The following is a 26,753-nucleotide window of genomic DNA, read 5'->3' as shown; positions in this document are numbered from 1 at the left end:
TTATGAAAGCTCGGAAGAAGGCGAGAGTCGACCAGGAGATTCAGGGAGTTCGAATCGTATGAAACACCAGGACACTCAAGTCAATCTTTTGATCATTTCCCTCTCGTTACATTTTTTTTTTTTTTTTAATGAACAAAGAGTAAAGAATCTCCTCCCACGTATCTCATTCTTCCTGCAAAATGACGTCATAGAAGCTAAAGGAAAGTCATCGTAAGTTATATTTGTGAATCTCAGTCCGGGATCTATATTCAAAAACTTGCTTAAGCCGTAGTTGTGCGTTAGACTGCTTGCTTAGACATTCATCCTTACTCATACAGCTACTAAACACTCCATACACGGGCTAGTGATTTATACAATGAACAATACAACAAAACAAGTAATTTTTAATAATAGTTTACTGTTACTGTGATTTGTTTATCGTAGAAATTGACTAGTATCCTTTCTGAATCCACCTGTTGCCTGGTGGGAATGGTCATTGGGAGACTCACGTTTTCTATGATCAATGGTCATTTAAAGAAAATTGTAGAGTGGAGTAGCGGAGGGCACCCCCCACCTTCCTCCCTCCCTCTCCCCCCCCCCCACTCTCTCTCTCTCTCTCTCCGAGTTTAATAAAATCGTCGGAATACGGGAAGAATAACAGAAAAACAAATATGTTCTATGGGTAAAGGGGTTTAAATTCTATATGTTTGACCTCTGTTATGTCTACCCAGCGTCGCTAATTTCGCCTCCTCACTGTCTGCGTCGTGTCAGCAAATTCACACCTGCTCCCACACCAGCAGACTGAGCCGGATGTGTTTCTAGTAGAGCGCTATGCATGTACCACCCTGTACTTTATTAAGGAGTGGGTGGTGCACGAATGAAATGTTCGATAATATTATTTATTTAAAAGTACATTACTGATAAAACTAGGCTTGCTCTTAGGTCAGCATATAAACTGAGGATAGCCCAATATATCCCCTAGCATATTCCTGAGGTAAATACCCTATCAGATGGTCCATTCCCTGAGACTAGTACTACGTTACATGCTGCCGTCAATGATCACAAACCTTCACTTTCCACCACTTGGGCACTAACACACAACCGTCTATACTGAGGCATGTGTGTGATATCCCCTTGGTGGTTTATTTTATGCTTTGGTGATCGTGTCTTCTGCTTCCGGGTTTCCTTGTGGTAAATTCTTGTTGGTCGTCTCGGGAAGGAGGAAGACGACCAGCGCTGCCACGAAGGAGATGAGACTGAACAGCAAAGAGGGACCCCATACCACTAGCTCACCCTGAAAAACAAAGTAAGAGGGTTGGTTGATTGACTGACTGAGTGATTGACAAGTTGGTTGATTGGCTGACTGATTGATTGGTGATTGACTAAGTGACTGAAAGTGAGTGAGTAATTTGTGTTTTACTGACTGGTTGGTTGAATAACTGATTGATTAAATGACTAACTAGGGTAACTGATCCTGCTGGCATATCATCCGTGGTCAGAGCACTTACGGCGAGAGAAAAGGATAGTGATGGTGTTGTGATCGTGATAATGATGGTAGTGGTAACAGTTGTGATGATGGTGATGGTGATGACGGTGATGGTGATGATGGTGAAGAGGGTGATGGTGAAGAAGAGGGTGATGGTGATGATGGTGGTGATGGTGATGATGGTGGAGGTATAAATGGCTGTGACAATGGTAATGGTGAAGAAAAGAGTGATGGTGATAATGGTGGAAATGTTAATGCTAGGAAATTATGAAAATGAAGAGGAAGGAAAATCGCCTCCACGTAGCCCTGTCTTGTGCCATTTAGCTGCCCTCCCTCGAACCCCCTTTCCCATATATTCCTCAAGTGGAAGTGTCTTTTACATAAGGGCAGGGTGAGAATAAGCTCCCAGTCCAGCTCACAGCCTCATACACTCACCATAATGTCGTTTATATAAGGGGAAGCTATACTGCCAAGCCTACAAAACAAGCTGGCCTCTCCCGTAGCTCTGGCTCTGTATTTTGTAGAGAAGAGCTCTGTAGTAAATACCCACACCAGCTGGTAACAGGCGGTAATAGCCACCTTGCTGCCCAGGGATAACACCAGCTTAGCCAGATCTGGAACTGAACAAGGGAAAAAATATAAGTGTTTATCATAATTGCAGACAGTATTTTAAGTTGTGTTTTCTTTATGTCTGTTTGTTTAGGTATTTATTGATTTGACTGTCTATCTATCTACCTGTTCATTTATTTTTATTTTTGACCCTATTTATCTATCTACCTATTTATTCAATTTGTTCATGATCTCTTTATTTCAATGGCATGCTTTTTACTCTAATTCTTTTTTTTTTTACTTTCTATTTCTCTCTTCACCCCCCTTTAATCCAATGACTCGATTTTTGTTATTTATTTCTGTTTTTGTTAAGCCCCTTTTATTTCAGTGACACACGTTTTATTTATTTATTTTTTCTTCGCTCAACCCCTTTTAATTCAGTGACATGCCTTTTATTTTATCTTTATTTATCTGTTCACTTTTGCTCTTGATCCCTTAATCCATTATTATGCTTTATATTTTACACTTTCTCTCTCCCTCTTTTTTTAATCTCCCCTTCAATCGAATACTGTTATAATCCTGCCATCTCCTGACGATTATATTTAACTCTGGATTAATCTCAAGCAAAGGAATGAAGGAGTCTCTCGGGCTTTACCATACTTTTATCAAGCAAACTTGGCCCAGATTTTCGTCCTTTCCAGCCTATTGCACGTAGCTCAGTGGCAGAAACGGCAAATACTCCAGCTCTATATCCTTTCCATAGCACTTGCTGGTGCCTTGGGAAGATGGTCACTGTATTTTGCATGATTAATGGCTACAGTGAAGGGAGGAGTATACCCTGTGAAGATGGTCACTGTGGTTACTGTACTTTGGATAATTAAGAGCTACAGTGAAGGGGAGGTATACCCTGGGAAGATGGTCACTGTGGTCACTATACTTTGGATAATTAAGAGCCACAGTGAAGGGGAGGTATACCCTGGGAAGATAGTCACTGTGGTCACTGTACTTTGGATAATTAAGAGCTACAGTGAAGGGGAAGTATACCCTGTGAAGACAGTCACTCTGGTCAGTGTACTTTGGATGACTAATAGCTGCAGTAAAGGTTCAGATCCAGAGTGGGCACCTGTTGGTTTCACATGCGTAGCGTCTCAAGAAACAGGTAATTAACGCCATGAAGTGGAGGAAAGAGGGGCGCCCTTACCTTCCTGGAGTGTCAACATGAGGGCGGCCAGACTTGATATGGAGGCCCCACAGAAGAAGAAGAGGATGACCAGGGTTTTTCTTCGCCCCAGGTTACCCACAGTCGCCCACAGGAACAGGTACGCAGGAACCTCTAATAGGCCATTGAGGAAGGTGTACATGTAGGTGTCCGTGCTGAGAAGTGTGCCATGGGAATTATTAGTAAAGGAATGGTAGGTGAATTTTTGTCCCTAACAGAGACAAGAACTACACTTGAATTGTATAGTCCAGGAAGAACATCAGCATCAGCAGCAGCATCAGCATCCACATTCTCTTCCTCATCAACTCAGTCTTTCGCCTTTACAATGTACACTGAAAGACAAAACCACCAACTACTCCACTGCTTCTATTTTACAGCCCAGGCATATCAGTCACTCTCCCTGTTTGACGCGCCACATCAAAGAGAAACATCTATGGGCAGACAGACATAGCAAGAGTCTCCCGGATTAAGAAGATTGGCCAGCAAAGGAAAGTCAGGAGTAGAAGAGGTTAATTTCTATAAGCATCATGTTGGATAGCCATTTCTGGGCAAAAAAATACACAATGCCTCTCCCAACTCGCTTGTTCCCCTTCCAGTTCAGTTGATGGCCAAGTGTAGTCAGATAAGAGAACTGATTCGACCATACTCTGTTCACTTTAACTAGACGTAAAACTGTCACCTCTCCATAACAGACAAACACTAGATTATGTTGCTAGTCAGGAAGAAGTGCTATAGAGAGGATATAGAGCCACAGTATTGTCTTATTTTGCCACTGAGTTAAGGGAAGTAATTTGAAAAAGGACGAAAGTTCCGCCAAGTTAAAATGAATGAACTATAGCAATCCAGGTGACTCATTCATACCTCATTACTAAGGTTCACCGACTTAGTATTCAAGCTATGAGAGTAGCTTAGTTCCGTCAGGTGAAATTAAAATGATTAAAGTCATACCTGAGGTTATACGAGCTGAGACTGATGCCGTAATAGACGCTGGCTGAGGCGGCCCACAGGTAGAACACGATCAGCGCCTTCATCCTCACCCCAGGAGTAAGTATCAGCATGAATGCCCTCTTCAGCGCCCCCATCACCTTCGCCCTTACACCGCACTCCCTCTTACCGACATTCTCCATCTTCTCTGCCCTCTCCTACTGGGTCAGACAGTTATTAGTATCATATAAACATCACCCCTCCCTCCTCCTCTCTAACTATTTGTCTCCAGTCTTTGTCTCTCTCTCACCCTCACACCACACCCAGCCCTCCCCGGGCTGGCCAAAAACATTCATTGGTATCTTATTATGCTTATCCTTTCTCTAAACAGCCCGGCTTCCACTTCCGCATCTGTCTCTGCCTCTCTCTGCCACCATGAACACCTCCACAGCCCCATCACCACCCTGGCTCTTTGCACCACATGCCGTCTTACCAACACTCTTCATCTCCTCTGTCCTATCCTGGTGGGACAAACATTCGTTAGCATCTTATCGTCCTAACTCTACCTCTACTTCTAATTTTAACTCCTCATCAAACCTTTCACTCATTTTAGTAATATTTTGACGGGGTATTAATATTATCATCATATTATGGCTTCGCAACTGTAGTTATGGCCAGGAAAATTAATATGATAGACAAACAACTATAGTCAACAGAAGTTATCGCCATGAAGGAGATGAACAGTTAGGCAAATGTTTACAGTCACACAAATGGAGATTGACAGGAATACAGACAGGCAGATATGTCAACCTGTTACAGGCTGTTCCACATCATCCACATCGAGGTGTAGAAAACCGAAGTCACCTGCCACAGCTCACAGCATTTATGGGTAAGGCCAGGTACTTATCGTATACCTTTCATACTTTGCGGTGCCCTCGGCCATGGTTCGAAGGCCAGTGATGGTAGACATGTAAAACAAGCCCATACCCTGTCTCTGATGGTGCACATGGCTGCCAATAACCAGTCATCTGGCGGCAGGGTGGTGCGGTTAAGTGCTGAGGCTTTCTTCAGCAGGGTCAGGGCTTCCTGATGGTGGTCGTGGAGAATTAACCAGCGTGGCGACTCCGGCATTAACCTGGACAGGGAGAGAGTGAGAGATAGAGAGAACTACTGCGTCGCCCATCAGCTTCCTAAATGAAAGCATATTTTTTAATCTATCTACCTATTTACCTACCTGCCTGCCGACCTGCCTGCCTAACTATCTGCATCTATCTATCTATTTATCTGTCTACACAAGTATATTAAACAGAGAGGAGATGCTTTCGAAAGTGCCTTGTGAAATGAAATCTACAATTATTAACTCAAAATCGTGCCTTCTATTTGGTGTACTATAATACATAAACTACTTTGGAAATACCGAAAAATACATTGCATATGTTGAAGAAGCAGCAGAGCAGAAAATTAATATTCCTTGTGAAGGGGCTCGATCAACTCGCTGTATCGTCGGAGCATTTAGACAATAACTAAGACAAAACGAAGGCTTCCTAAGTAGATTAGCGCATAAATCATCGGATACAATACGTTACAAATTTCAACCACATTTTAACTGGGGTCTTTGTTACTGAAGAGGGACACCTTCACGTGGTGGCACCAATATGGCTGGGTGGCTCCACTACCCGGGTCTACATGAGTCCCTTTGCCTCCTGCCTATCCCCCAAGAGGAAGATCGTGGACCGTACGAGGACAGTTTCGGCCTGCAGTCCACTTGGTTCACATTTCAGATGAACCTGGGCCTACAACAACAACAACAACTACTACTACTACTACTACTACTACTACTGGTCTCTTTACTCATGCAAACACAAATCAGAGAGACATCTGGAACACATCACGGCTTTGGACAGACAGACAGACAAGAAGGCAAATTACCAGAAGAACGTGAGGCAGTAGAAGACAGGGAGTGAGAGGACTGCCTGTAGCCACCTCCAGGGCCGGACTGCATAGGCTAGCCAGGGCATCAGCATGTAGCCTAGGGTCCAGGGTAGCAGGTACAGAGCGCCTACGTGATTGCGTTGGGAGGGCGAGCACACTTCCATAGCTGAGGTGGGTGTGGGAAATGAGACAGATAGACAGATAGACAGATAGATAGATAGGTAGATAGACTGATGGGTAGATAGACAGACAGAGATAGACTGACAGATTGATAGACAGATAGACTGATAGACAGATAAATATGGAAAACGGGAGGTTAGACAAAATCATATATAAAGAATGCTAAAGACAACGACATACCAACAAAACTGAGAGAGAGAGAGAGAGAGAGAGAGAGAGAGAGAGAGAGAGAGAGAGAGAGAGAGAGAGAGAGAGAGAGAGAGAGAGAGAGAGAGAGAGAGAGAGAGAGAGAGAGAGAGAGTTTTTTATTGACACAGTAACCTTCTGCCGTTTTACTCTCGAAACTAACAAGGCAAAATAATATACGTAGAAATTTGTATAATGATGCCTGAAATTACAGTTATAATAAAGTAATTGATAGAATGAGGCAAAAAGCATACATGTAACTGGCTAATAATTACCTATAGTATTTTTTCCAACAGCCAGACATATAATCCCAAAACTAATCCGCAATAGCATCAAAATCAACTCAAGGATGTCATAATTATTTCTTCGCCTTCTTAGTTTAGCAATGAAAATAACATGAAAGTATGAAGGCCGGGAAAACTGTGTAATCTCTCCTCACTTACCGATAACCACACATCCCATATAATATCCAAAGTCAGACGCTTGATAGAAGAATCTGAAGAACAAATAGGTCTCCACATTGGGTGCCGCGATGGTGATGAAAGTGCTTATCAGGGAGAGCACGGTTGAGATAAGCACCCCCTTCCTCCTACCCAGCCTGTGAACACCATGGCCCTTATTTATGAACTTTCTTGAACCTAAGCTGTGTTAGATTGACTGTGAATGCTTTAATCTTCCCTCATACAGCTGCCATACACCTCACAAACAATGGCAGAATTCATAAACTTTCTTGAGTATAAGGGATGTATAATACTGCTCTCTCATGCCTCTGTGTCCTCTCATACATTAGCCATACACTTCGCAACCAAGGCAGTATTCATAAACTCTCTTCAGCCTAAGCAGTGTATAAGATTGCTTGCTTATTCTTCTGTCTGTAGAGAATATGGAACACATGATAACAACCTGCTCTCGACCTGGTATGCAGACACCAAAAAAGACGTTACTGAATGGATGTTTTCTCTGTCTGTCTATAAGCTTTATTTTTGGTAGCATAGGTGTGTGTGTGTGTGTGTGTGTGTGTGTGTGTGTGTGTGTGTGTGTGTGTGTGTGTGTGTGTGTGTGTGTGTGTGTGTGTGTGTGTGTGTGTGTGTGTGTGTGTGTGTGTGTGTGTGTGTGTGTGTGTGTGTGTGTGTGTGTGTGTGTGTGTGTGTGTGTGTGTGTGTGTGTGTGTGTGTGTGTGTGTGTGTGTGTGTGTGTGTGTGTGTGTGTGTGTGTGTGTGTGTGTGTGTGTGTGTGTGTGTGTGTGTGTGTGTGTGTGTGTGTGTGTGTGTGTGTGTGTGTGTGTGTGTGTGTGTGTGTGTGTGTGTGTGTGTGTGTGTGTGTGTGTGTGTGTGTGTGTGTGTGTGTGTGTGTGTGTGTGTGTGTGTGTGTGTGTGTGTGTGTGTGTGTGTGTGTGTGTGTGTGTGTGTGTGTGTGTGTGTGTGTGTGTGTGTGTGTGTGTGTGTGTGTGTGTGTGTGTGTGTGTGTGTGTGTGTGTGTGTGTGTGTGTGTGTGTGTGTGTGTGTGTGTGTGTGTGTGTGTGTGTGTGTGTGTGCGTGCGTGCGCGCGCGCGCGCGCGCAAGTTACGTACGCGTCAAAGATGTAGCCATAAGCCACACTGCCAGCCATAGTGCCAACCTGGGACATGGCCTGACTAGTGGAGTAAAGGGCTCGTCTCTCGCAGGTCAAGTCCCACTGCCCATCCACACACCGAGAAGAGGGAGAAGCAGAATTTAGTCATCATCATCATCATCATCATCATCCGTCAGTAGGAGGGTTGCTCATATTTTACCATTTAATTGCTCTTTACATCCTTTGCATTTTACCTGCCTGACATCTGATTATTTTACTGCACTCAAGAGAAATCAAGAATAAAAACAAGCCCTCCACTAATACACTGTCCAATAATCAAGCAATACGTATTTGATTCCACCTTACGAGGGGCAATTTTCTTCAGCTCACAGAAAATCATTGCCAAGAGTTTATCCTAGCATGCAGGGATCATTACGCCGCGCCCACCTCTGTTACGATGCTGGACGGGTGCGTTGATGTGTTGTAGAATCGGGTGGGACATGCCAATAGCTCCTCACCGCCATTGTACATTATTGCTGAGATGTCGGCCATGGTTTTCTCATAGCCCAGTAATGCCGCTGCCGTGTAGTTGTAGTTGTGCATCAGGCAGCCTTCGGGCTTCCTGGTTACGTTACTGAGGATAAAGAAGTACTTACTATAATCGTCAGAATTTGACAACATCATCAGCACATCAAAAAGAGTAACAACATTAACATCAATCACATCACAAAAGAGTAACAGCATTAACATCATCAGTAACATAAACATAACCATCATCAGCATCATTAACATCAACATCAAAACATTATCCAGTACCAACATCATCATCAACGGAAACAACTCCACTGTCCTTTGATCGCTAGGCCACCTTTCTTGAAGTCGTTCACTAATGTTCGTACAGTATTTCTTCTTCTATCCAGATGTACAATAAAAATAATGTTTCTTATGTTTCTCAGCAGTCCCCCTTCTCCTATTTCTCCTATTGTACAGAAAGAACAGGGATAGGGTCAGCAGTACAGTTTTTTTCCTACGTGACTGATACCCTCAATATGAATCATGGGGACGTAAAATTCATGCATCCTAGTGATATGATTCTGCAACACAAGATAAAGATTAATTTTCTCTGCTAACTTGAACAGGTGGTAAAACTCAATCATCTGAGTAATTAGACTAAGACGCGATAAAGATTAATTTCTCGACTAACTTGAAAGGTGAGGCTAGACTGATGATTTGCTGCTGCGTCCAGTTTGCTTCAGTAAGTTCCGGTACGCTGCACCAGTAGTCTGGAGTCCAGCCCAAGAACTGATAGGACATGGCGCTGAACGCTGAGGTGAAGGTCGCTGTAGGAGAGAGAGGGAGTTAACTTGTGACATGGGCTGTGTGAGTGTGAGGGAGCATGCAGGAGAGTAAGGGTTAAACTTATGACACAGACTGTAAGGGAAGGATGGGTATTATCTTCTAGCACAGACTGTAAGGAACCCACAGGAGTTAACTTCCGGCACAGGCAGTAGTGGAGCTCGTAGGAATAAAAAAAAATATACTGCACAGAATGATCCCAATGCCATCCTAAACGATCAATATAGCTCGTGGTGTTGCAAGGCGAATAATCTGTCATCATCTGAATGCCCGTATTTGCTAGTCTCGTGAAGCCATGTTTGTTAATGTGGGAGAGACTTGCATATGGGATTTTGCAAGAGTCATTGTATGTGTTGATAAGTTGTTTCGCGCGAAGTATGCACCTTTATGATCGACTGTTGTAGCAGTAGTAGAAATAGCAGTAGGAGCTGTTATTGTAGGTTCACCTGAAACGTGAACCTGGTGGAGTGCTGGCTTAAGTTGCCCTTCTTCCGCAATCCACCATTCTCTCTTGGGGGGGATAGGAAGGTAGCCGAGGACGTTTGTAAAACCAGGTAGTTGAGTCGCCCAGTTATATCGGTGCCACCCCATGAAGGCGTCTCTCTCCACCACCTTGGTATACCGTACATAACACGAGTTGGTATGGACGTCCAAATCCCTCATCAACATAACACAGGACAAACACGTGCCGCTCGCTAATCCCTACCTGGTTGTTTTAATGGACAGGTGAGCAGGCAGTGAGGGGAAAGTACACGATCCGCGGCTCATCCCGGTGCACGAGGTCATCAGGGGAAGTGGCTTAGTGATCAAAGTACTAAGCTGATTGGTAAGCCTTAAAAAAAAAAAAAAATAAAATAAATAAAAAAAAAAGCAGGAACAACTCTATTTTAGATTATCTCAGTCAACTAAGAAAGAGTCATAGGAGCCTCGGAGTTTAACAAGAGCTCTGTTAAGTCTCTCATGGTCGGGATAACTCTAGCACTAAGGTGCCTTTAAAGCCATAGACTTTTATTCTACAGAAGGTGAATGAAGGGAGCGTGAGAGTTAATTATCTATCGACCATTTTTTTTTTTAATCTGACAAACATCCGTAACCCCTTTCAGCCCAGTTGCTAGCCACGTGTAGTCAGACTGGATAATAAATCTGACTAGTAACCAACGAGACTCATTCCGACCATTTATGTCTCATCGAATTCTAGTTATAGGAGTAATTCAGTTTCGCCAAGAGAAAACAAACAGACTATAGTATTACTGAAGGTGGGTGGAAGGGAGGGAAAATAATCAGTGTTCATTTTACGGAGCTACGAAAGCTTGGTACACAAACAAAATAATATTCATGAGGAGGTGTGGAAGTTCAGCGTGAGTGAGAGAGGCCTGAGTGCTAATTAATCGGCTTTATTCATGTTGGTTAAAGGGAATATAATGCACATAGTATCCTTTCATAACGGAGCGATATCATGCGCACACGTTATGAGGCCTTGGTAGAGTAGCGAAGGGCATTGAGGGGATTGAGAAGGGTTGACAGGCGATGTGTTCAGCGGTGAGTGGGGGACAGGAGCCTGGGAGTTTTAAATAAGTGGCAAAACTCAGTTTAATTTTTTTTTTATGTAAGGAAGAAGGAACCAAAGGTCAGCAAGATTGATCCCTCCAAGAAAAAATAAAAAAAAGATAACAGAATGCCAGCCACCATCTTTTTTATATATGGACTGGCTTCTTGTGAAACGCGGTGACTGAATTCTGTAGTTTTGCGATTTTTCTGCGGTTTGTAGGTAGCTTGTACCTTACCCAACAACATATTTTGGCTGGCGATTAGCATTCGGCCCCCGGATGCTCTTGTTTCATTTTTATTACTATCATGAGGATGATGATGATGATATTATTATCATTATTAATTTTATCAATATCATTTCTTCTTCTTCTTCTACTACTACTACTATTTTTGTTATTATTATTATTATCATTATTATTATTATTATTATTATTATTATTTTTATTGATCTTGTTGTTGTTGTTGTTATTGTTCTTGTTCTTGCTGTTATTTACGGTAACCCTGGATAAACTCTGGGATTACGGATTTGGCAGATTGTGAAGAGCCAAGTAAATAAACCCTCTGACGATTTTTTGAATTATATTTCATTCCATGTACCACCAGACGATTTTATTCATCTGGGTGAGTCATAGGAGCCAGTCACTGCGAACCCTCTCATGACCGGCACAACTCTAGTACTTAATTCCAGCCAGCGCCACACCATTCAGGCTTCGAGTGAATAAAAAAAGAAACAAAGAAAGAGGAAAAGAGGGAAATTGACCACTTCAGCCTGAGCTTTTTTTGTTTTTTTTGTTTGTTTTTTTTGTAATTCATGCTACATAATTCAATCCACGAGAGATTTTCAGGGTTTGAGGGGATTAGATTTAACCTTCATTAATCCCTTCACTACTGGGATGCTCTCTTAAGCTGGAAAAGGAAAAAAATCTGAATCAGCTTAAAATGAAAGGAGTATAGTGAAAATTCCTTTAAAATTATCCCAAACGTTTCTCTCACTAGATGGGTATAATTATCCAGACTAATTGGACAGAGTACTAGACTTCTTCCTACCATGAGAGGGTGGTTGGTGGCAGTAATAACACTCTGGGGCTCCTGTAAGTTAGTCTCAGCTGAATAAAATAGTCTGGTGTGAGTGGAAGACTACTAGAGTTCTGCTGATCATGCATGGGTTTCTGATCCCGGCAGAGCGCAAGTGTTGTCTGGGTAACTGCGGTAAAATGCTCGCACTTTCCATATACGTTCTATTTTAAAAATTTCGTGTTATTTACGAATTTCTCCTTTATAAACGCTTAAAGGATACGTAAACACACACACACACACACACACACACACACACACACACACAGGAAAAAAGAAATAGCCATGTAGTAACCAGAACTGAATAAACACACACACACACACACACACACACACACACACACACACACACACACACACACACACACAGGGAAGGTACTGAAAGGTTTACGTCTCACATGAACTGAAAAAAAGCATCCACCAGTACCATTAATAAACAAATAAATAAATAAATGATAAACAACAGACTGCATCGTATTACATCCAACAGGCTAAATGGCAAAATAGCTAATAAACGAAAATGAGTCCACTTTTTTTTAACGAGAGGATTTATGGATACTCACAGAAGGCGCAGACAAGGATAACACACAAGTTCCACCGGCCGCGAAACCCCACCAGCTCCATCAAGTCCTCAAAAGTCTCCACCTTTCCCCCATCTCCGGCATCCTCGTCCTTGGGGTGTGGGTCGTCCTCGAAATCCCTCAGATCCTCAAAAGTCTTCATCTCATCTCCAGCATCCTCATCCTTCAGCTTCCTCGATCTGCTGACATCCTTGGGTTCGATTGTTTTTCCTCCCGAGTCCTTAGCATCGTTGGGGTTGAGTAGGGTTGTCTCAGTTTTCATTCTCTCTCCCTCCAATCACAGGTTCCTGGTGATAAGGAATTAGAGAGACCTTTTATCACAGTGTCAAGAGCCAGAGTCACGCCTCCATTCACACCGCAGTGACTTAATTTATCTGTGAATCTTTAGCATCGTTTCAACAGACTGTGGTAGATTAAACACCTAAGTCATGCAATTTAGATGGTTCAAAACATCAGTACTACCTCTCTGACATGTCCCGTTTTTATTTCCGTGTGGCAAATCAGTAGCAGACGTGGACACAGATTCAAAATTAGGGTACAAATCTTTAAATTAAACTCATGACGACACTCTTTTTCATACAGGTTTGATGTAGCAAGTAATTTGTGTTCATGGTTATTATAAACACCAAATCTGAGTTCATGCCTTGATATTTGTAGCAAATACTACTACTTCTACCACTACTACTACTACTTCTACCACTATTACTAATACCAATACTAATAACATAATAATTATTCTCTGGACCTTGAGCTATATCAAACCCCTCTGTCTCGAAAAATCACCCAAGAGCCGGATAAAATCGTCTGGTGGTAGCAAGAGACGAAGTATTAAAATCAATGTTAAAAGACGAGACTGTAGGGAAGGGAGTCTCACCTACCTCAAGGCAGTTAGGAGCAGGAGGTGTGACTGCGGACGGAGAGCGAGGAGGAATGTGTGTGTGTGTGTGTGTGTGTGTGTGTGTGTGTGTGTGTGTGTGTGTGTGTGTGTGTGTGTGTGTGTGTGTGTGTGTGTGTGTGTGTGTGTGTGTGTGTGTGTGTGTGTGTGTGTGTGTGTGTGTGTGCGCGCTTGGCTGTATGCGCAGAGAAACAAGAAAGAAGCAAGGGGCATTAACCAATTAAGGATCCTGACACCTCTTTTCTTTTAGTTCTATTGCCAGCGAGTTACTAATAAATACTAAGTTGCATCACATCATCTGTTTGGTAGCCAGAAAAAAGAAAAAAAAAGAAAAACAAGAGCATGATCCTCCCCCGCTTTGGCACCTTTACAAGTACCCTAACATCTCAGGCACAACCCCTTCAGCACGGGGACTTCTTACGTTTATTATTCATAGACGATTTGAGATGTCTTAGGAAATCCATTTGCACTGAATAAGGGTTAGTGAAGACGGTCTCTAATTCCTTCAGTTCTAGATGGCATTAGATAGACAGGCAGACAGATAAACAGATAGACAGATGGAACAGATGTAGATATATTTCCTTAGACTGAAATGGCTAGGTAAAGGCGATGGGGGACGTTATCGTGCTGAAAGGATGCATCCCTAATGACTTAAGCCTCTTGAATTTGGCAAGATTTTCTCTCTCTCTCTCTCTCTCTCTTTCTCCCAGGCACCCATGCATCAAACCACGCGCTCCCTACCTACTTTTTAATGAAGGAACAGAGAAGAGAATTAAGATGTATATGCCAGCAGGGAAGGTAAGGGAAACAGAAGAGAGAAGACTGAAAATGAAGGGCTTGGGAGTGGAGTGACGGGTTTTCCTCTCCTTCTCCTTCCTCACCTCCTCCTCCTTCTCCTCTTCTTCTTCTTTTTACTCCTCCTCCTCCTCTTTTTACTCTTCTTCCTCCTCTTCCACTTCTTCTCCTCCTCCTTCCCAAGAGCCTCATATATGTACAGTTTTAATATTGCTCAACGTCTACCTCACACACAGGGCATATCCGTCAATTCCCCCTCCTTCCCCCATGCTTCATATTTAAGACTCATTTACCTTCAAGTTAAGACACCTGATACCCCCCCCCCCATGCTCCATATCCAAGTCATCTATGGGCAAAGAAACCTACAGTCATGAGCAAGAGTTGTCGACAAGCCTCTGCCAACACTGTGATCTGCTTTCTATATTCCTTTTCTCTCCTCAAAAGAACAGAGTATCCTTTCCTCTCATATTCTTCTTTATATTTCACATTGCCATAAGTGCTTCGACATAACCTTTTCCATTGTCTCTGGAAGCAAGAAAGTATTGGCGAAGTTTGGCTCCCTCATCTTAGGCAGGTTAGGGAGCGAGGAGTGCAAGTGGTAGAATAAGAGGCCCACTTATTGCCCTTCCCTGCACTAGGACCCACCGACTTTCCATCTCTCCAGTCGTGGGGGAGAGGGAAGGCGAGAGAGACTTTTATGTGCATTAATTTCCCGTGGGTGATATTTGGTGTGTGTGTGTGTGTGTGTGTGTGTGTGTGTGTGTGTGTGTGTGTGTGTGTGTGTGTGTGTGTGTGTGTGTGTGTGTGTGTGTGTGTGTGTGTGTGTGTGTGTGTGTGCCCACTGACTACAGTAACATGTTAGTGTGTTTTTTGTATGAGTGTTAATGTATATATATTTAGCAGGTGGGGTGGTTGTAGGTGGGGGCGACCAATGAAAAGTCTAATGGTTTCCTGAAATCCAGTCAACTATTTACAACGCTAGGTGATAATCATATAGCTAAATCACGAAGGAGACGTTAAGCCTACTATGGTCTGTTAACGTGTTAGAGAGACACAAGTACAGTGTCAATCCAGGAGACAAACATCCACACTCTCCCCGCGTCTCGCTGTGGTGAGGCGCTGTCTACCTTAAGAGAGCATCGGTTCACTGCACAAGACGGCTATGTAGAGGCAGTTGCTTGCATGCGGCTGATGGGTTTGCTCGACCAGACAATTTGGAGTTGCACAGAAACAACAAGAACTTATGATTACACGGAACCAAGGACAACCATTACTTGCTTACAATATGGAAAGAGCGTGACAGCCCATCATAAGGTGACTTTACCTGTGGGGTGATGATGCAAGGCTGAGATAGTGTGGCACCATGGCGGAGGCTGGGCAGGGAGGGAGGGAAGATGTATGACGAGGGGCAGAGAGGGAGTGGAAAAAGGTGAAAGGGAAGGTTAGGAAAAAAAAAAAAAAAACCCAGCAGACAGGAAGGAGCATAAACTGAAAGAAAATGGATGATATACTGTCATAGAGAAAGTGGTAGGATGCTAAAAGGGGGAGGGGGAGGGGAAGAAAAGATAATAGAAAGATGTATTGCAGAGAGAGAGAGAGAGAGAGAGAGAGAGAGAGAATACCCTGAGGAGGAGACTGAGGTGAGGAAACAGGGAAGAAAAAATCCAGCTAACAGACTGCTTCATCAGCGCTATATATATATATTTTTTTTTCAGAGTCAACATGATTCTGATTCCTGGCCATCTTTCTGTACAGGTGCATCACTAGTCAACATTACTCTAATTCCCGACTGTCTCCCTGTATTGACTTTATCGCTGCCCTCAAAATTAATTCCATATGCACTGAAATTTTCCTCTCTCACTCCTCATCGACCAAATCTAGGGACGCAATACACATTGCTCAAAAATTTCAAAGTTTTAATGTGCCTTAATTTCAGAAAAAAAAAAAAAGTGGTCCCTTCACCTGTACAGATTTCTGAACCAGTCAAATTCACTGTTAGAATATTTCCGCGACATTTCGAGATTTTTTTTTATATCAGTTCCCCCCCAAGAAAAGAACCCAACATGCATAAGTTTCGTTTGAACAGCGGGCCGGTGAAAAAATAAATAAAGTTATAAGTTTGTATTTAATAAGCTCTGCCTTCAAGTTCTCAACGCAACGCAAGTGTCCGAGATTACTGATATCAACTCTTTATCTGATCATCTTAAGACTTTTGGAAAGATGACGTCATTTCAATTTTATTTTTACTATATTCTGATCAGTTTATTCGTATTTATGATAGACGCTTCGCAATTTCGGAGTTAGATATAGCATTAATTAACCTTTGTACTACTTTAAGTCTCGCAAAGAAACAAAACTGTCAGAGGCCTGTAAAAATAAACAGCATATTCTTGAATCCTGCGGCGTTATTTCTGCCTCGGAAGGTAAACAGCAATATTATGCCACGAGTCACCTGAGAACTTCACCCACTCCAAATATAATGTTAATAACTGTATTTTTTTGTTTTCCATTTGAACAGGATAAGCACTGTCTCTGTCCTCCACGTCTGTGATCCTTCTGTGTTGCTCGAGGCATCTTAAGTCAAGTTACTCTTTCCTTCCTTCTTCCCTCCACCCCCCTCACTACCTGCCTCTGCTGCCCACCTGTATCTACTCAGGTTAATTGGGATGGAGGCTAATGATTCCTTGACGACATTAGCTCCTACACTTTCTGTTAAGGCTGCCTCTTCGCTCACACCATAGAGCCTGAGCGTCTCTCCTGTATATCATGCTCCGTATCAAGGACCTAAGTTACTGTCTGCTTTATTTTCTCTACCTGCGGAGGGGAGGAGGAGGGGGAGACCAAGGATGAGATGGAGCGACAGGGAAAAAAAAAAAAAAAAAAAGCTTGTAGTTAGGTTGAATAAAATCATCGACTGAATAAAATTACCATTTTTTTTTTTTTTTTTTAAATCCAAGGAAAGTCATGTAGCATGAGAGAATTGCTTCTTGTTTGCCTAAAGACAGTTTGGTGTTTACATGAAAAATCGCATGGTTTTGGTCTCATAAAAATCGTCCGGTGATAGCTTAACAAAATCGTCTTCTATCTCCTTGAAAAAATCGGTGCAGCGATGGGTTAAAATAATGATTAACTGAAAAACATCCCACAATATTTAGCAGAATTAAATCGTCTCCTCACAGCTTCGAAAAATCACTCGGTTTTGACAAGAACATATACGTACCTCAGAGAGTCTGCTGGTACCTTGAATTATATGGAAGTGTTGTCATTCTTCAAGTAAAAGAAAAAAAAAAGAAGGTAAGCTAGAAAGAAAAAGAAGAATCCCCAAGTTAATTCCATTTTAAACATCTCTAAAATCAGGATAATCGTCATATGAAAAAATCAGAAAAAAAAAAAGGCGATAAAGTTTGCTCCGACTTCCCACAAATCAAATTATAGTCAGGATTTTTTTTGGAGGAAGTTATGTGGTGGGAAGTTAAGCCTAAGTTTCCCTCTTCCTTGCATTGGAAATTCTTGATCTCTTTTTCCATTCTATTTTTCACGGTTTTTGTATTCGGTTTCTCTCTCTCTCTTTCTCTCTCTCATCGCCATCATCAAATATCCCTCTCTATACTACTCCTCCCTTCTCCTTCCCAGTCTTCCTCTCCCTTTCACTCCCTCTCCCTCCCTTTTTTTTTTCCCCCTCCCTCTCCTCCCTCATTCCCTTCTCCCTCCCTGTCTGCGCCTCCTTCCTCTTTTCCTTCATCCTCCCTTCCTCCCTCTCTCTCTCTCCTGACTTCCCTCTCACTTACTTACCCCATTCACCTCCCTCCCTCCTTCCCTCTCTCTCTCTCTGTACCTCAATTTTACCCCTTCCCCTCCCCCGGCTCAATCCCCGGAGGCCTTAATAAGATTGTGAATATTAAGCGAATTACTAACATAAAGCCCATGATGGAGAGAAAGAGAGAGAGAGAGAGAGAGAGAGAGAGAGAGAGGGGGGGATTGAGAGGGAGACAGACAGACAGACAGATACACACAAAGACAGACAGATGGAAGTACAGACAGTGGAATCAGAAATTGTAAGACGCACGGATGAGAGATGAATAAGAAAAAGTAAGAGAAAACGACTTCGAAAGAGTTCCAAGAAAATAAAGTTGAGAATAAGAAAAAATAAAGGAGAAAATAAAGAGGAAAATTAGGGATATGTAAGGAAAAGAATAAGGAGGAAAACTGTGTCAGAATCTAAGAAAGGAGTTAAGATCGTTTGATTTACTGACAGGAGAAAATGGGAGGAACAGAAATAGACAGCTTAGATAGACAGATGATAGAGATTGACAGGTTAATGACAGCTTAGACAGACAGATGATAGAGACTGACAGGTTAATGACAGCTTAGATAGACGGATGATAGAGATTGACAGGTTAATGACAGCTTAGATAGACAGATGATAGAAATTGACAGGTTAATGACAGCTTTGATAGACTGATGATAAGAGACTGACAGGTTAATGACAGCTTAGATAGACGGATGATAGAGATTGACAGGTTAATGACAGCTTAGATAGACGGATGATAGAGATTGACAGGTTAATGACAGCTTAGATAGACGGATGATAGAGATTGACAGGTTAATGACAGCTTAGACAGACGGATGATAGAGATTGACAGGTTAATGACAGCTTAGATAGACGGATGATAGAGACTGACAGGTTAATGACAGCTTAGACAGACGGATGATAGAGATTGACAGGTTAATGACAGCTTAGACTGATGATAGAGATTGACAGGTTAATGGGCACACTTGCGAGCTATTTTGTGTGTGTGTGTGTGTGTGTGTGTGTGTGTGTGTGTGTGTGTGTGTGTGTGTGTGTGTGTGTGTGTGTGTGTGTGTGTGTGTGTGTGTGTGTGTGTGTGTGTGTGTGTGTGTCGTACCTCACACTACCCAATCACACACCTCACACCGCCTCACCTAACACACACCTTTCCCACACCTCACACTGCCACACCACACACTGCCACACCACACACTATCAAGAAAAAATCAAATCATATAATCCCTTTTCTTTATAAGTTCATGGTTTTCTTATTATCTTTTCTTACGTCTTTTCTTAGTAGGTCTTCGTGGTTTCTTAAAATCTGATTAACATCAAAATAAATTCTTGGGAAATTCTTAAGTTGTGTGACATTCTTTGAGGAAAACTAAATAAGTCTAAGAAAGAAGAAATCCGCTCAGGAAATTGTTAAGACCTTCAGATGCTGGGAGAGAGAGAGAGAGAGAGAGAGAGAGAGAGAGAGAGAGAGAGAGAGAGTTGCTTGGCTTTATGATTACAGATACAAGACTATACAAACTTCATGACCCCAACATTTCTCTCTCTCTCTCTCTCTCTCTCACTCTCTCTCTCTCTCGCTGGTCCTCAATCATTTCCAGTTATCGCCCACTTTCTCACTAAATCAGCTGGCTAATACTCCCGTGCTTACCCTCTCTCTCTCTTCCTTCTTCTCTTACTTTATCTTTTTCCTTTCCTCCCCATCTTTCTTTCATCCATTTTCCTCCTCCTTCTCCTCCCCCTCCTCTTATTACTTTCCTCTTTTTCCTTTTCTCCTCTTCCTTCTTTCAACTATTTTTCCCTCCTCTTTTTCTCCTGTTATTTTCCCCTCTTCCCTTCTCGTCTTCCTTCCTTCCTTCCTCCACCTTTCCCTCTCTTTCCTTCCTCTCACTTTTTCCCTTTGCTCATCTCTCCTCTTTCCTCCCTTTTTCATCAACTTTTTTATTAGGTTCTTTGTTCTCATTTTTTTTTCTCTTTCCTCATCTTTCTTCGTCTAGCTTGTATTATTTTTCCGTTCTCTCTCTCTCTCTCTCTCTCTCTCTCTCTTATGCTCGGGGCGGCAAAGGGGTCACTATAAAATTGCACAAAAATCAAATCTTGTTTTCGGTCCTACCTCTTTACTCGACCCAGTAACCTGCATGAGTATTTTCCACAGGAGGAGGAGGAGGAGGAGGAGGAGAAAATGAAGTCGAAGAAAGGATGATGATCGTGATGATGATGATGATGAAGAAGAAGACGAAGAAGAAGATGAAGAAGAAGAAGATTAAGAAGAGGAAGAAGAAGACGGAGATGATGATGATGATGATGATGATGACAGAAATCCACTGCTCAGGGAAATTAAATATAAGTCCTGTACCATTTAAAAGCCTCAGTAGAGCGTGTGTGATATGGTAAAGTTCCATTTTTCACAGGACAGAGTAGGAAAAAATTTTGATGGGGTCAGGAAAACGGAGAGAAAAAAAGGAAAAATACAGACGTGGAAAAAAAACAGTGGAAGTTGAAAAAGAACTTGGTCCAAAAAAAAAATAAATAAATAAAGAACGCAAGTGAAAATAAGATAGTAAAAAAAAAAGTGAAATTCAAAATGTAAAAGAGAAAAACTAGTGATTAATAAGCGAAAAAAAAAAAAAACGAAAGTCAAAAAACGAAAAAGTGACGATACAGCGCAAGCCACATGAACAAAAAAAAAAAAAAAGAAAAAAAAGGGGAGGGGATACGAGACGAAAGACAATAAAACATGAGATAAACGAGTCAATACACAGACAGACAGGCAGACAGACAGATGAACAGACAAACAGGCAGACAGACAGATAGACACATAGACAGACAGGTAGACAGACAGACAGAATTACGGAGAGGCATTGGTAAAGTTTGAGGGAATATATATTTTTTCATCCGATTTTTGAGTGACGCGAATGCAGTAGTTTGAATCACAAGGCTTTATAATTTAATTTTTTAACTGGTTTAATTCAAGTCTCTCTCTCTCTCTCTCTCTCTTTACTTCCCCCTATCTTTTCTTTTTTCTCTTTTATATTCTTTCATTCATTATTCAGTTTCTACCCTCTTTTCTCCTCTCTCTCTCTCTCTCTCTCTCTCTCTCTAGCTGTTAGTACTGTCTACTGGGAAATCATCCACTTATTCTCTTACCTTCTCTACCTTTACCTCTTACTCTCTTACACCCTCACTATCTCTCATTCTCCTACTCTCTCTCTCTGCCTCTAATTCTCAGTTATATTCTCTTTTTTTTTTTCCTGTCTCACTTTCTCTCTTTTCTTGCTCTTTTTTCGCTAACTCATGTTCCACGATTAATTTTCTTACTCTTTCTCCCTGCTTCATATGCTTCGTTATTTTGTCATTCTCTTGCTTATCTTGCTGTCTTATAACCCCCTCAAGGTAGAGACAATTCTATTCCCTCTAGTGCTAGGTAATCTTACTGAGAGAGAGAGAGAGAGAGAGAGAGAGAGAGAGAGAGAGAGAGAGAGAGAGAGAGCTGCATGAGAGTGGAGAAGCGAGGAAGGAAAGAAGCCTGGCATAAGTGCTTGACAATCTAATTCTGGTGACGAAGTAAGTACATCCACGCACTTACACGCACACGCAAGGACTCACACACGCACGCACACGCAAACACTCGCACATGCAAACACTAATGCACTCGCACACACCCACAAACGCACAAAATGAAAACTGCATATTATTACAGAGCATGCTATTGTACCAGACTTATTGTACACACACACACACACACACACACACACACACACACACACAAAACACAACACACACACACACACACATACACACACACACGCGCGCGCGCGGACATAAACCAATCTACTTAGCATACTTACACGCCCATATACACACTAACACATGAAGTGAATTAATGTAGCGAATATATTAATATTGCACAGCAGATGCAGAAGCACACACACACGCACACACACGCACGCACGCACACACACACACACACACACACACACACACACACACACACACACACACACACACACACACACACTGGTCAATTCTGGTTCGGAGTGACTAAAATGTGACCGTCGCAGATACAATGGCGACACAACAACAAACCTATTATTGGTCGATGTGTACTAGCGCTCTCTCTCTCCCTCCCTCCCTCCCTCTCTCTCTCTCTCTCTCTCTCCCTCTCACATCATCCCTGTCCTTCAGTCTCTCCTCTCATCATTACTCCACATCTCTCCTCCTCCCCCTATCCACTCCTCCACTTCTTTTCTCTCCTTACTCCCTCTTCCTTTCCCCTATCTTATCCTCCTTTCCCTTCCCTCTCACTTTTCACCTCCCTCCCCACCCCACTCATTTCCTCATCTCTTCCCTACACTCTCCTACTCCTCCTCCTCTCACTCCCTTCATTCCCTCCTCCCTCCCCTTCTCTTCTCCTCCTCCCTCCTCCTCTCTTCTCTCCTTCTCCTCCCTCCTCGTCCATTTTCTTCCCTTCTCTTCTCCTCCTCCCTTCTCTTCTCCTCCTCCCTCCTCCTCCCTTCTCTTCTCCTCCTCCTTTCTCTCCTCCTCCTTTATATCACCCGGCGTCATTAAAGACTATTTCCACGGCATATGAACCTGGAAAATGACTTCTAATTACCCACGGATCTCAAGGGAGGGAAGAAGGAAGAGGGAGAGAAGAGGAAGGGAGGAAAAAAAATGGGCGAGGAGAGAAGGAGAGGAAATGGAGAACTGGAGGGAAGGAGGGAGGGAGGGGAAAAAATTAAGGAGTCATGAGAGAAGGAAGTCAAGGAAAAGAAAATGAGGAAAGGAGGGAGAGGAAGGAGAAGGGAGGGAAAAAACTGGAGGAGGGAAAGAAGTACAGGGAAGAGGTAAGTAAGGAAGGGAGGGAGGGAGGGAAGGAAGAGGAGTGAGGGAGGAAGCAGGTAAAGATGAGGGAATATGAGGGAGTCAGGGAGAACAGAGGCTCAAGGGAGGAAATGAGGGAGAGATTAATGTTTGAAGAAAATAATGCAGGACGATGTGGGGAGGGAGGGAGAGAGAGAGAGAGAGAGAGAGAGAGAGAGAGAGAGAGAGAGAGTGGGGAAGAAAAGGAGTGATGGGGAGGAAGCTAAGTGATGGGGAGGTAGGGGAGAAGAGAAATAGAGAGTGGGGAAGAAAATGAGTAAAAAGGGAGAAATGAGGGAGAAGAGGGGGAGGAGAGGGGGTGGGGGAAGAGGAGATGACGAGGAGGAAACAGGAAGGGGGAGGATAGAGGGGAGAGAGGAAGGAGAGAGCCTGGGGAGAAAGAAGGAAGAGCAGGTGAAAAGATATTACACCTGCCTCATGATCTTCGTAATATTAACTCCTTCAAGACGATGCTTTTGCTTATTAATTCTTGCTAACACCTGGCGATATTTTGCACCTCAGAAAATGGCTCTAGTGAAGAGATTATTATTATTATTATATTATTGTACTGATGATGATGATGATGATGATGATGATGGTGGTGGTGGTGGTTGCAATAATGATGATGATGATGATGGTGGTGGTAGTGGTGGCAATAATAATGATGATGATGATGATGATGATGATGATGATGATGGTGGTGGTAGTGGTGGCAATAATAATGATGATGATGATGATGATGGTGGTGGTGGTAGCAATAATGATGATAATGATTATGATAGTGATTTCCTTTTAATACCTAACGTCGTATCTTGTGAGGGGTGGCCTAGACAAAAAATGACCTCCAAGCACTTCTGTCTCTATTCAGTAACGACAATTCCCACGTCACAATGCCATCCCACACATACTCTACTGTCCGCCTCGTTTTCGGCGTCCATTTCCTCCCAACCACAACACTCACGCTTATCCAGTCAATCGCTCATTCTCAGGTCTCTTTACACCCCTCCCTTTCTCGCTCCCCATCACCAAGAGACAAAAATTAGCTTCAAAAATCAATCGAAACACATGAAAAACCATCAGAAAAATCGGGTACCTTCCTAGCCTCAGATCTCCCAACCCTCCAACCCTGAAAGACATCTAAACCTTCCATGTACTTACCGGGAACGAAAAATGCCCTCACCTCCCGAACACGTACACTCTTGTCTTGGCGAGGTGTATGTACGATAACGCTATCACGTACGCTTCTCCACGCACCACCACAAATTACCACACTTCGAACTCTTCACCTCGCTCAGTAAAATATCGTGGCGAGGGTTAAAAGTTCAATCTGGCTGCGTTATTCCGGAAAAAAGGCCAAGAGTTTTGTAGAGAGAAGGAGGACACTAATGAGGCAAGGATATTTTTGAGACTGCGTGGCGAAGCAATGTAGGGGGGTAGTGAGGGAGTGGGGGAATATTTATCTGCGACACCTCGGCATCTGTCGGGTGGTCTCGGGTGGCGTCGGGTCGTAAGCGGCTTCTGATTGGAGGGAACTGAGGTGCTGGCATTGGTATCTACAGTATGCAAACACCTCAACACCCCCATGGCTGACTTTGGGCCTCTCCCGGGAATCGGAGGAGGGAGATTAACGATGGGCAGTGCGCTTACGGGAAACATAAACGAGAAGAAAGGACGCATTCACGAAAGAAACGTCATAGAGATGCCTGCCTCCTCCCACTATTTTGAGGAGAAAATATAGAAGCGACCAAAATACCGTACTGTCGATTTGCGAGAACTAAATAAATACCAAATCGTCTCTACAGTAGGTGGCAAGAATTAAGCACAAAGTCATCGTACTGAAATGGTTAATGCGAATATCGTATAATGCTAACCAGGCAGTGACGTCATATGCAAAACGGCAGCTCGGTTTGTTGCAGCAGTTACAGATAAATTGAATTTTAAACATTTTTGGATGTTTCCATATTTCCAGCGTTTGAAAAGTTTTTGGCAAATATTTTTCACTAATCCAATATGGCGGCCTAACTCGCATTGGATGATTGGAATTTAATTTCTAAAAATAGCGCTTCGCCCGCATGGTTGTCCAACGCCACGAGGCTGATTTTGGCGCAAGGGTAAAGGCGTTGCCGAGAGAATTGTACCAACGCTCAGTCATCATCACCATTATCACCATCATCGTCGCCATCGTCATCATCATCATCATCATCAACAGCATAACCTTTTTTTGCCTAAGGATGGAGAGAGATATGATCCATAAACAACCCAAACACGAAAATGCAATCATCACCACCACCACCACCATCATCATCAACATCATCTCTTTTCCCACCTACGAATAAGATAAGATAGATTCAGGGCAAGAAAGGAGAGAACGTACATAAGTGCGAGAATCATCAACATCCAGCTCAGCAAAATCGACCATACAGACATTCTAACATTCAAAATTAGTTTCCAATAATGAACAGATAATAATAATAATGTACAGATGACTACGTTCACGATATGCAGTACAATAATTCTGGAACAATATATGAACTATGTCAGTATTGCATAGTTTTAGCTCCACGCCATCGGACATTCCCGGGATTCCACACCTAACTGCATTACTATTTTCACACAAAATCCCATTGGCTGATTCACCTTTGAACTAGCTGCGTGTTTGGTTCCCCTCCCCACTGCTCCCCCTTCCCTCATCTCCCCTTCCCACAGAGCCCCTTTCCCTCATCCCCCCCTCCCACCAACCCCCCCCCTCTTTCTCCCCGTATCCCCCTACTTCACACGCTTCATACCTCCACCGTGTACCCCTCCTCCCACACCCACACGCACACACAATCATGCACGCACTTACAAATCACACATGCACACTCCATCATGTCAAACGATTTTCTCTTATTTTTTTCCTTCTTATTAAGTTTTATCCTGATCCCTTTATTCATCACCTCTTTTTTTTTCCACATCTAAACTCCTTCACTTCCTTAACCATCAATCTCTTTTTCCAACAGACATCATTATCTTTCACTCTCCAGCGTTTGGCATGTCACCATTTTCTTTTTCTTCTTTTTTCAGCCATGTTGCTTAAAGGCGATGAAGCGTGGTGGCGAAAGACGGTTCAAGAAGGAAACAGGTTCGAGAAAGAAACGTATGAACCCCAAAACTGAAACTCCATCCCTGCTCGAGCGGGGTGTTCAGCGAGCGCATAATTTCACGTGGCTAGCTGTCTCACACACAAGCTTCATCACCATACCTCAAGCTGGCCTCGCTCCACTCAAAGGAAGGCCTCGCTCCACTCAAAGGAAGGCCTCGCTCCACTCAAAGGACGGTCTCCCTCTCACGGTCTTAGGGCTGAAGTAGCAAAGTAGGCCTCGTAACGCCTCTTCCTTAGCGATTTACTTTGCGCATGACACCCCAGTACCTTCGCGTACGTTACTGATCCAAACCATGTAGATATTAAAATGATATAAATCAGATAAATACAAAAAAAATGTTGAGGTGTTAATGAAAAACGAATACCGGGTAATTTGATGAGGTGACAGAGAACCTCCCAAGATGAACGAGAACAGGGGCTCTAGGGAGGAGGAGGACGAGGACGAGAAGGAGGAGGAGGAAGAGGAGGAAGAAGAACGAAAAAGACACGCAAAAAGTGAAAATTTTGAGTTCATCCGACGTACAGAAGAATGAAGGGGAATTTTACACGCTTTACTCTCACTCAGCTGTCGAGAAAACTAAATTCTTTCAGTCCTTCCAAACGAGCACAGACAAAGAGCCATATTTTTGTTCATGGATGTACAAAATAAGGACAAATAACGTTTTCATTTAATATACTTACCTTGATCACG

The 26,753-nt window shown here is 42.9% G+C and overlaps 1 protein-coding gene across 1 annotated transcript; it reads right to left on the bottom strand.

Annotated features, from left to right (window-relative positions):
* Positions 1 to 670: 670 nt before the first annotated feature.
* LOC145410710 (organic cation transporter protein-like) lies at positions 671 to 24,301 on the bottom strand. The gene is made up of 12 exons (XM_080280821.1): positions 24,079 to 24,301; positions 12,548 to 12,852; positions 9,211 to 9,346; positions 8,454 to 8,640; positions 8,026 to 8,129; positions 6,899 to 7,053; positions 6,087 to 6,255; positions 5,145 to 5,292; positions 4,182 to 4,375; positions 3,216 to 3,388; positions 1,901 to 2,085; positions 671 to 1,273 (listed from the first exon to the last, which is right to left on the bottom strand). The coding sequence occupies exons 2-12, from the start codon at positions 12,825 to 12,827 to the stop codon at positions 1,127 to 1,129; spliced, it is 1,878 nt and encodes a 625-aa protein (XP_080136947.1). The 5' UTR covers positions 12,828 to 12,852; positions 24,079 to 24,301; the 3' UTR covers positions 671 to 1,126.
* Positions 24,302 to 26,753: the final 2,452 nt, after the last annotated feature.

Source organism: Coenobita brevimanus, chromosome 86, assembly GCF_032717465.1.
Source record: "Coenobita brevimanus isolate Jiangsu-jjx chromosome 86, ASM3271746v2, whole genome shotgun sequence".
Classification (NCBI taxonomy): Eukaryota; Metazoa; Arthropoda; class Malacostraca; order Decapoda; family Coenobitidae; genus Coenobita; species Coenobita brevimanus.
The sequence above is the reverse complement of the archived record's forward strand: the minus strand, read 5'-3'. Positions and strand labels throughout refer to the sequence as shown.

Excerpts from the sequence above, each read along its gene's own strand:
- LOC145410710 (XM_080280821.1), bottom strand. The coding sequence starts at position 12,827 with ATGAAAACTGAGACAACCCTACTCAACCCCAACGATGCTAAGGACTCG. Across the intron at positions 4,376-5,144 it reads TGTGCACCATCAGAGACAGG|GAGAGGGCAGAGAAGATGGA; the intron begins GTATGGGCTTGT and ends CTGACCCAGTAG. Across the intron at positions 1,274-1,900 it reads CTTATATAAACGACATTATG|GGTGAGCTAGTGGTATGGGG; the intron begins GTGAGTGTATGA and ends TTTGTTTTTCAG.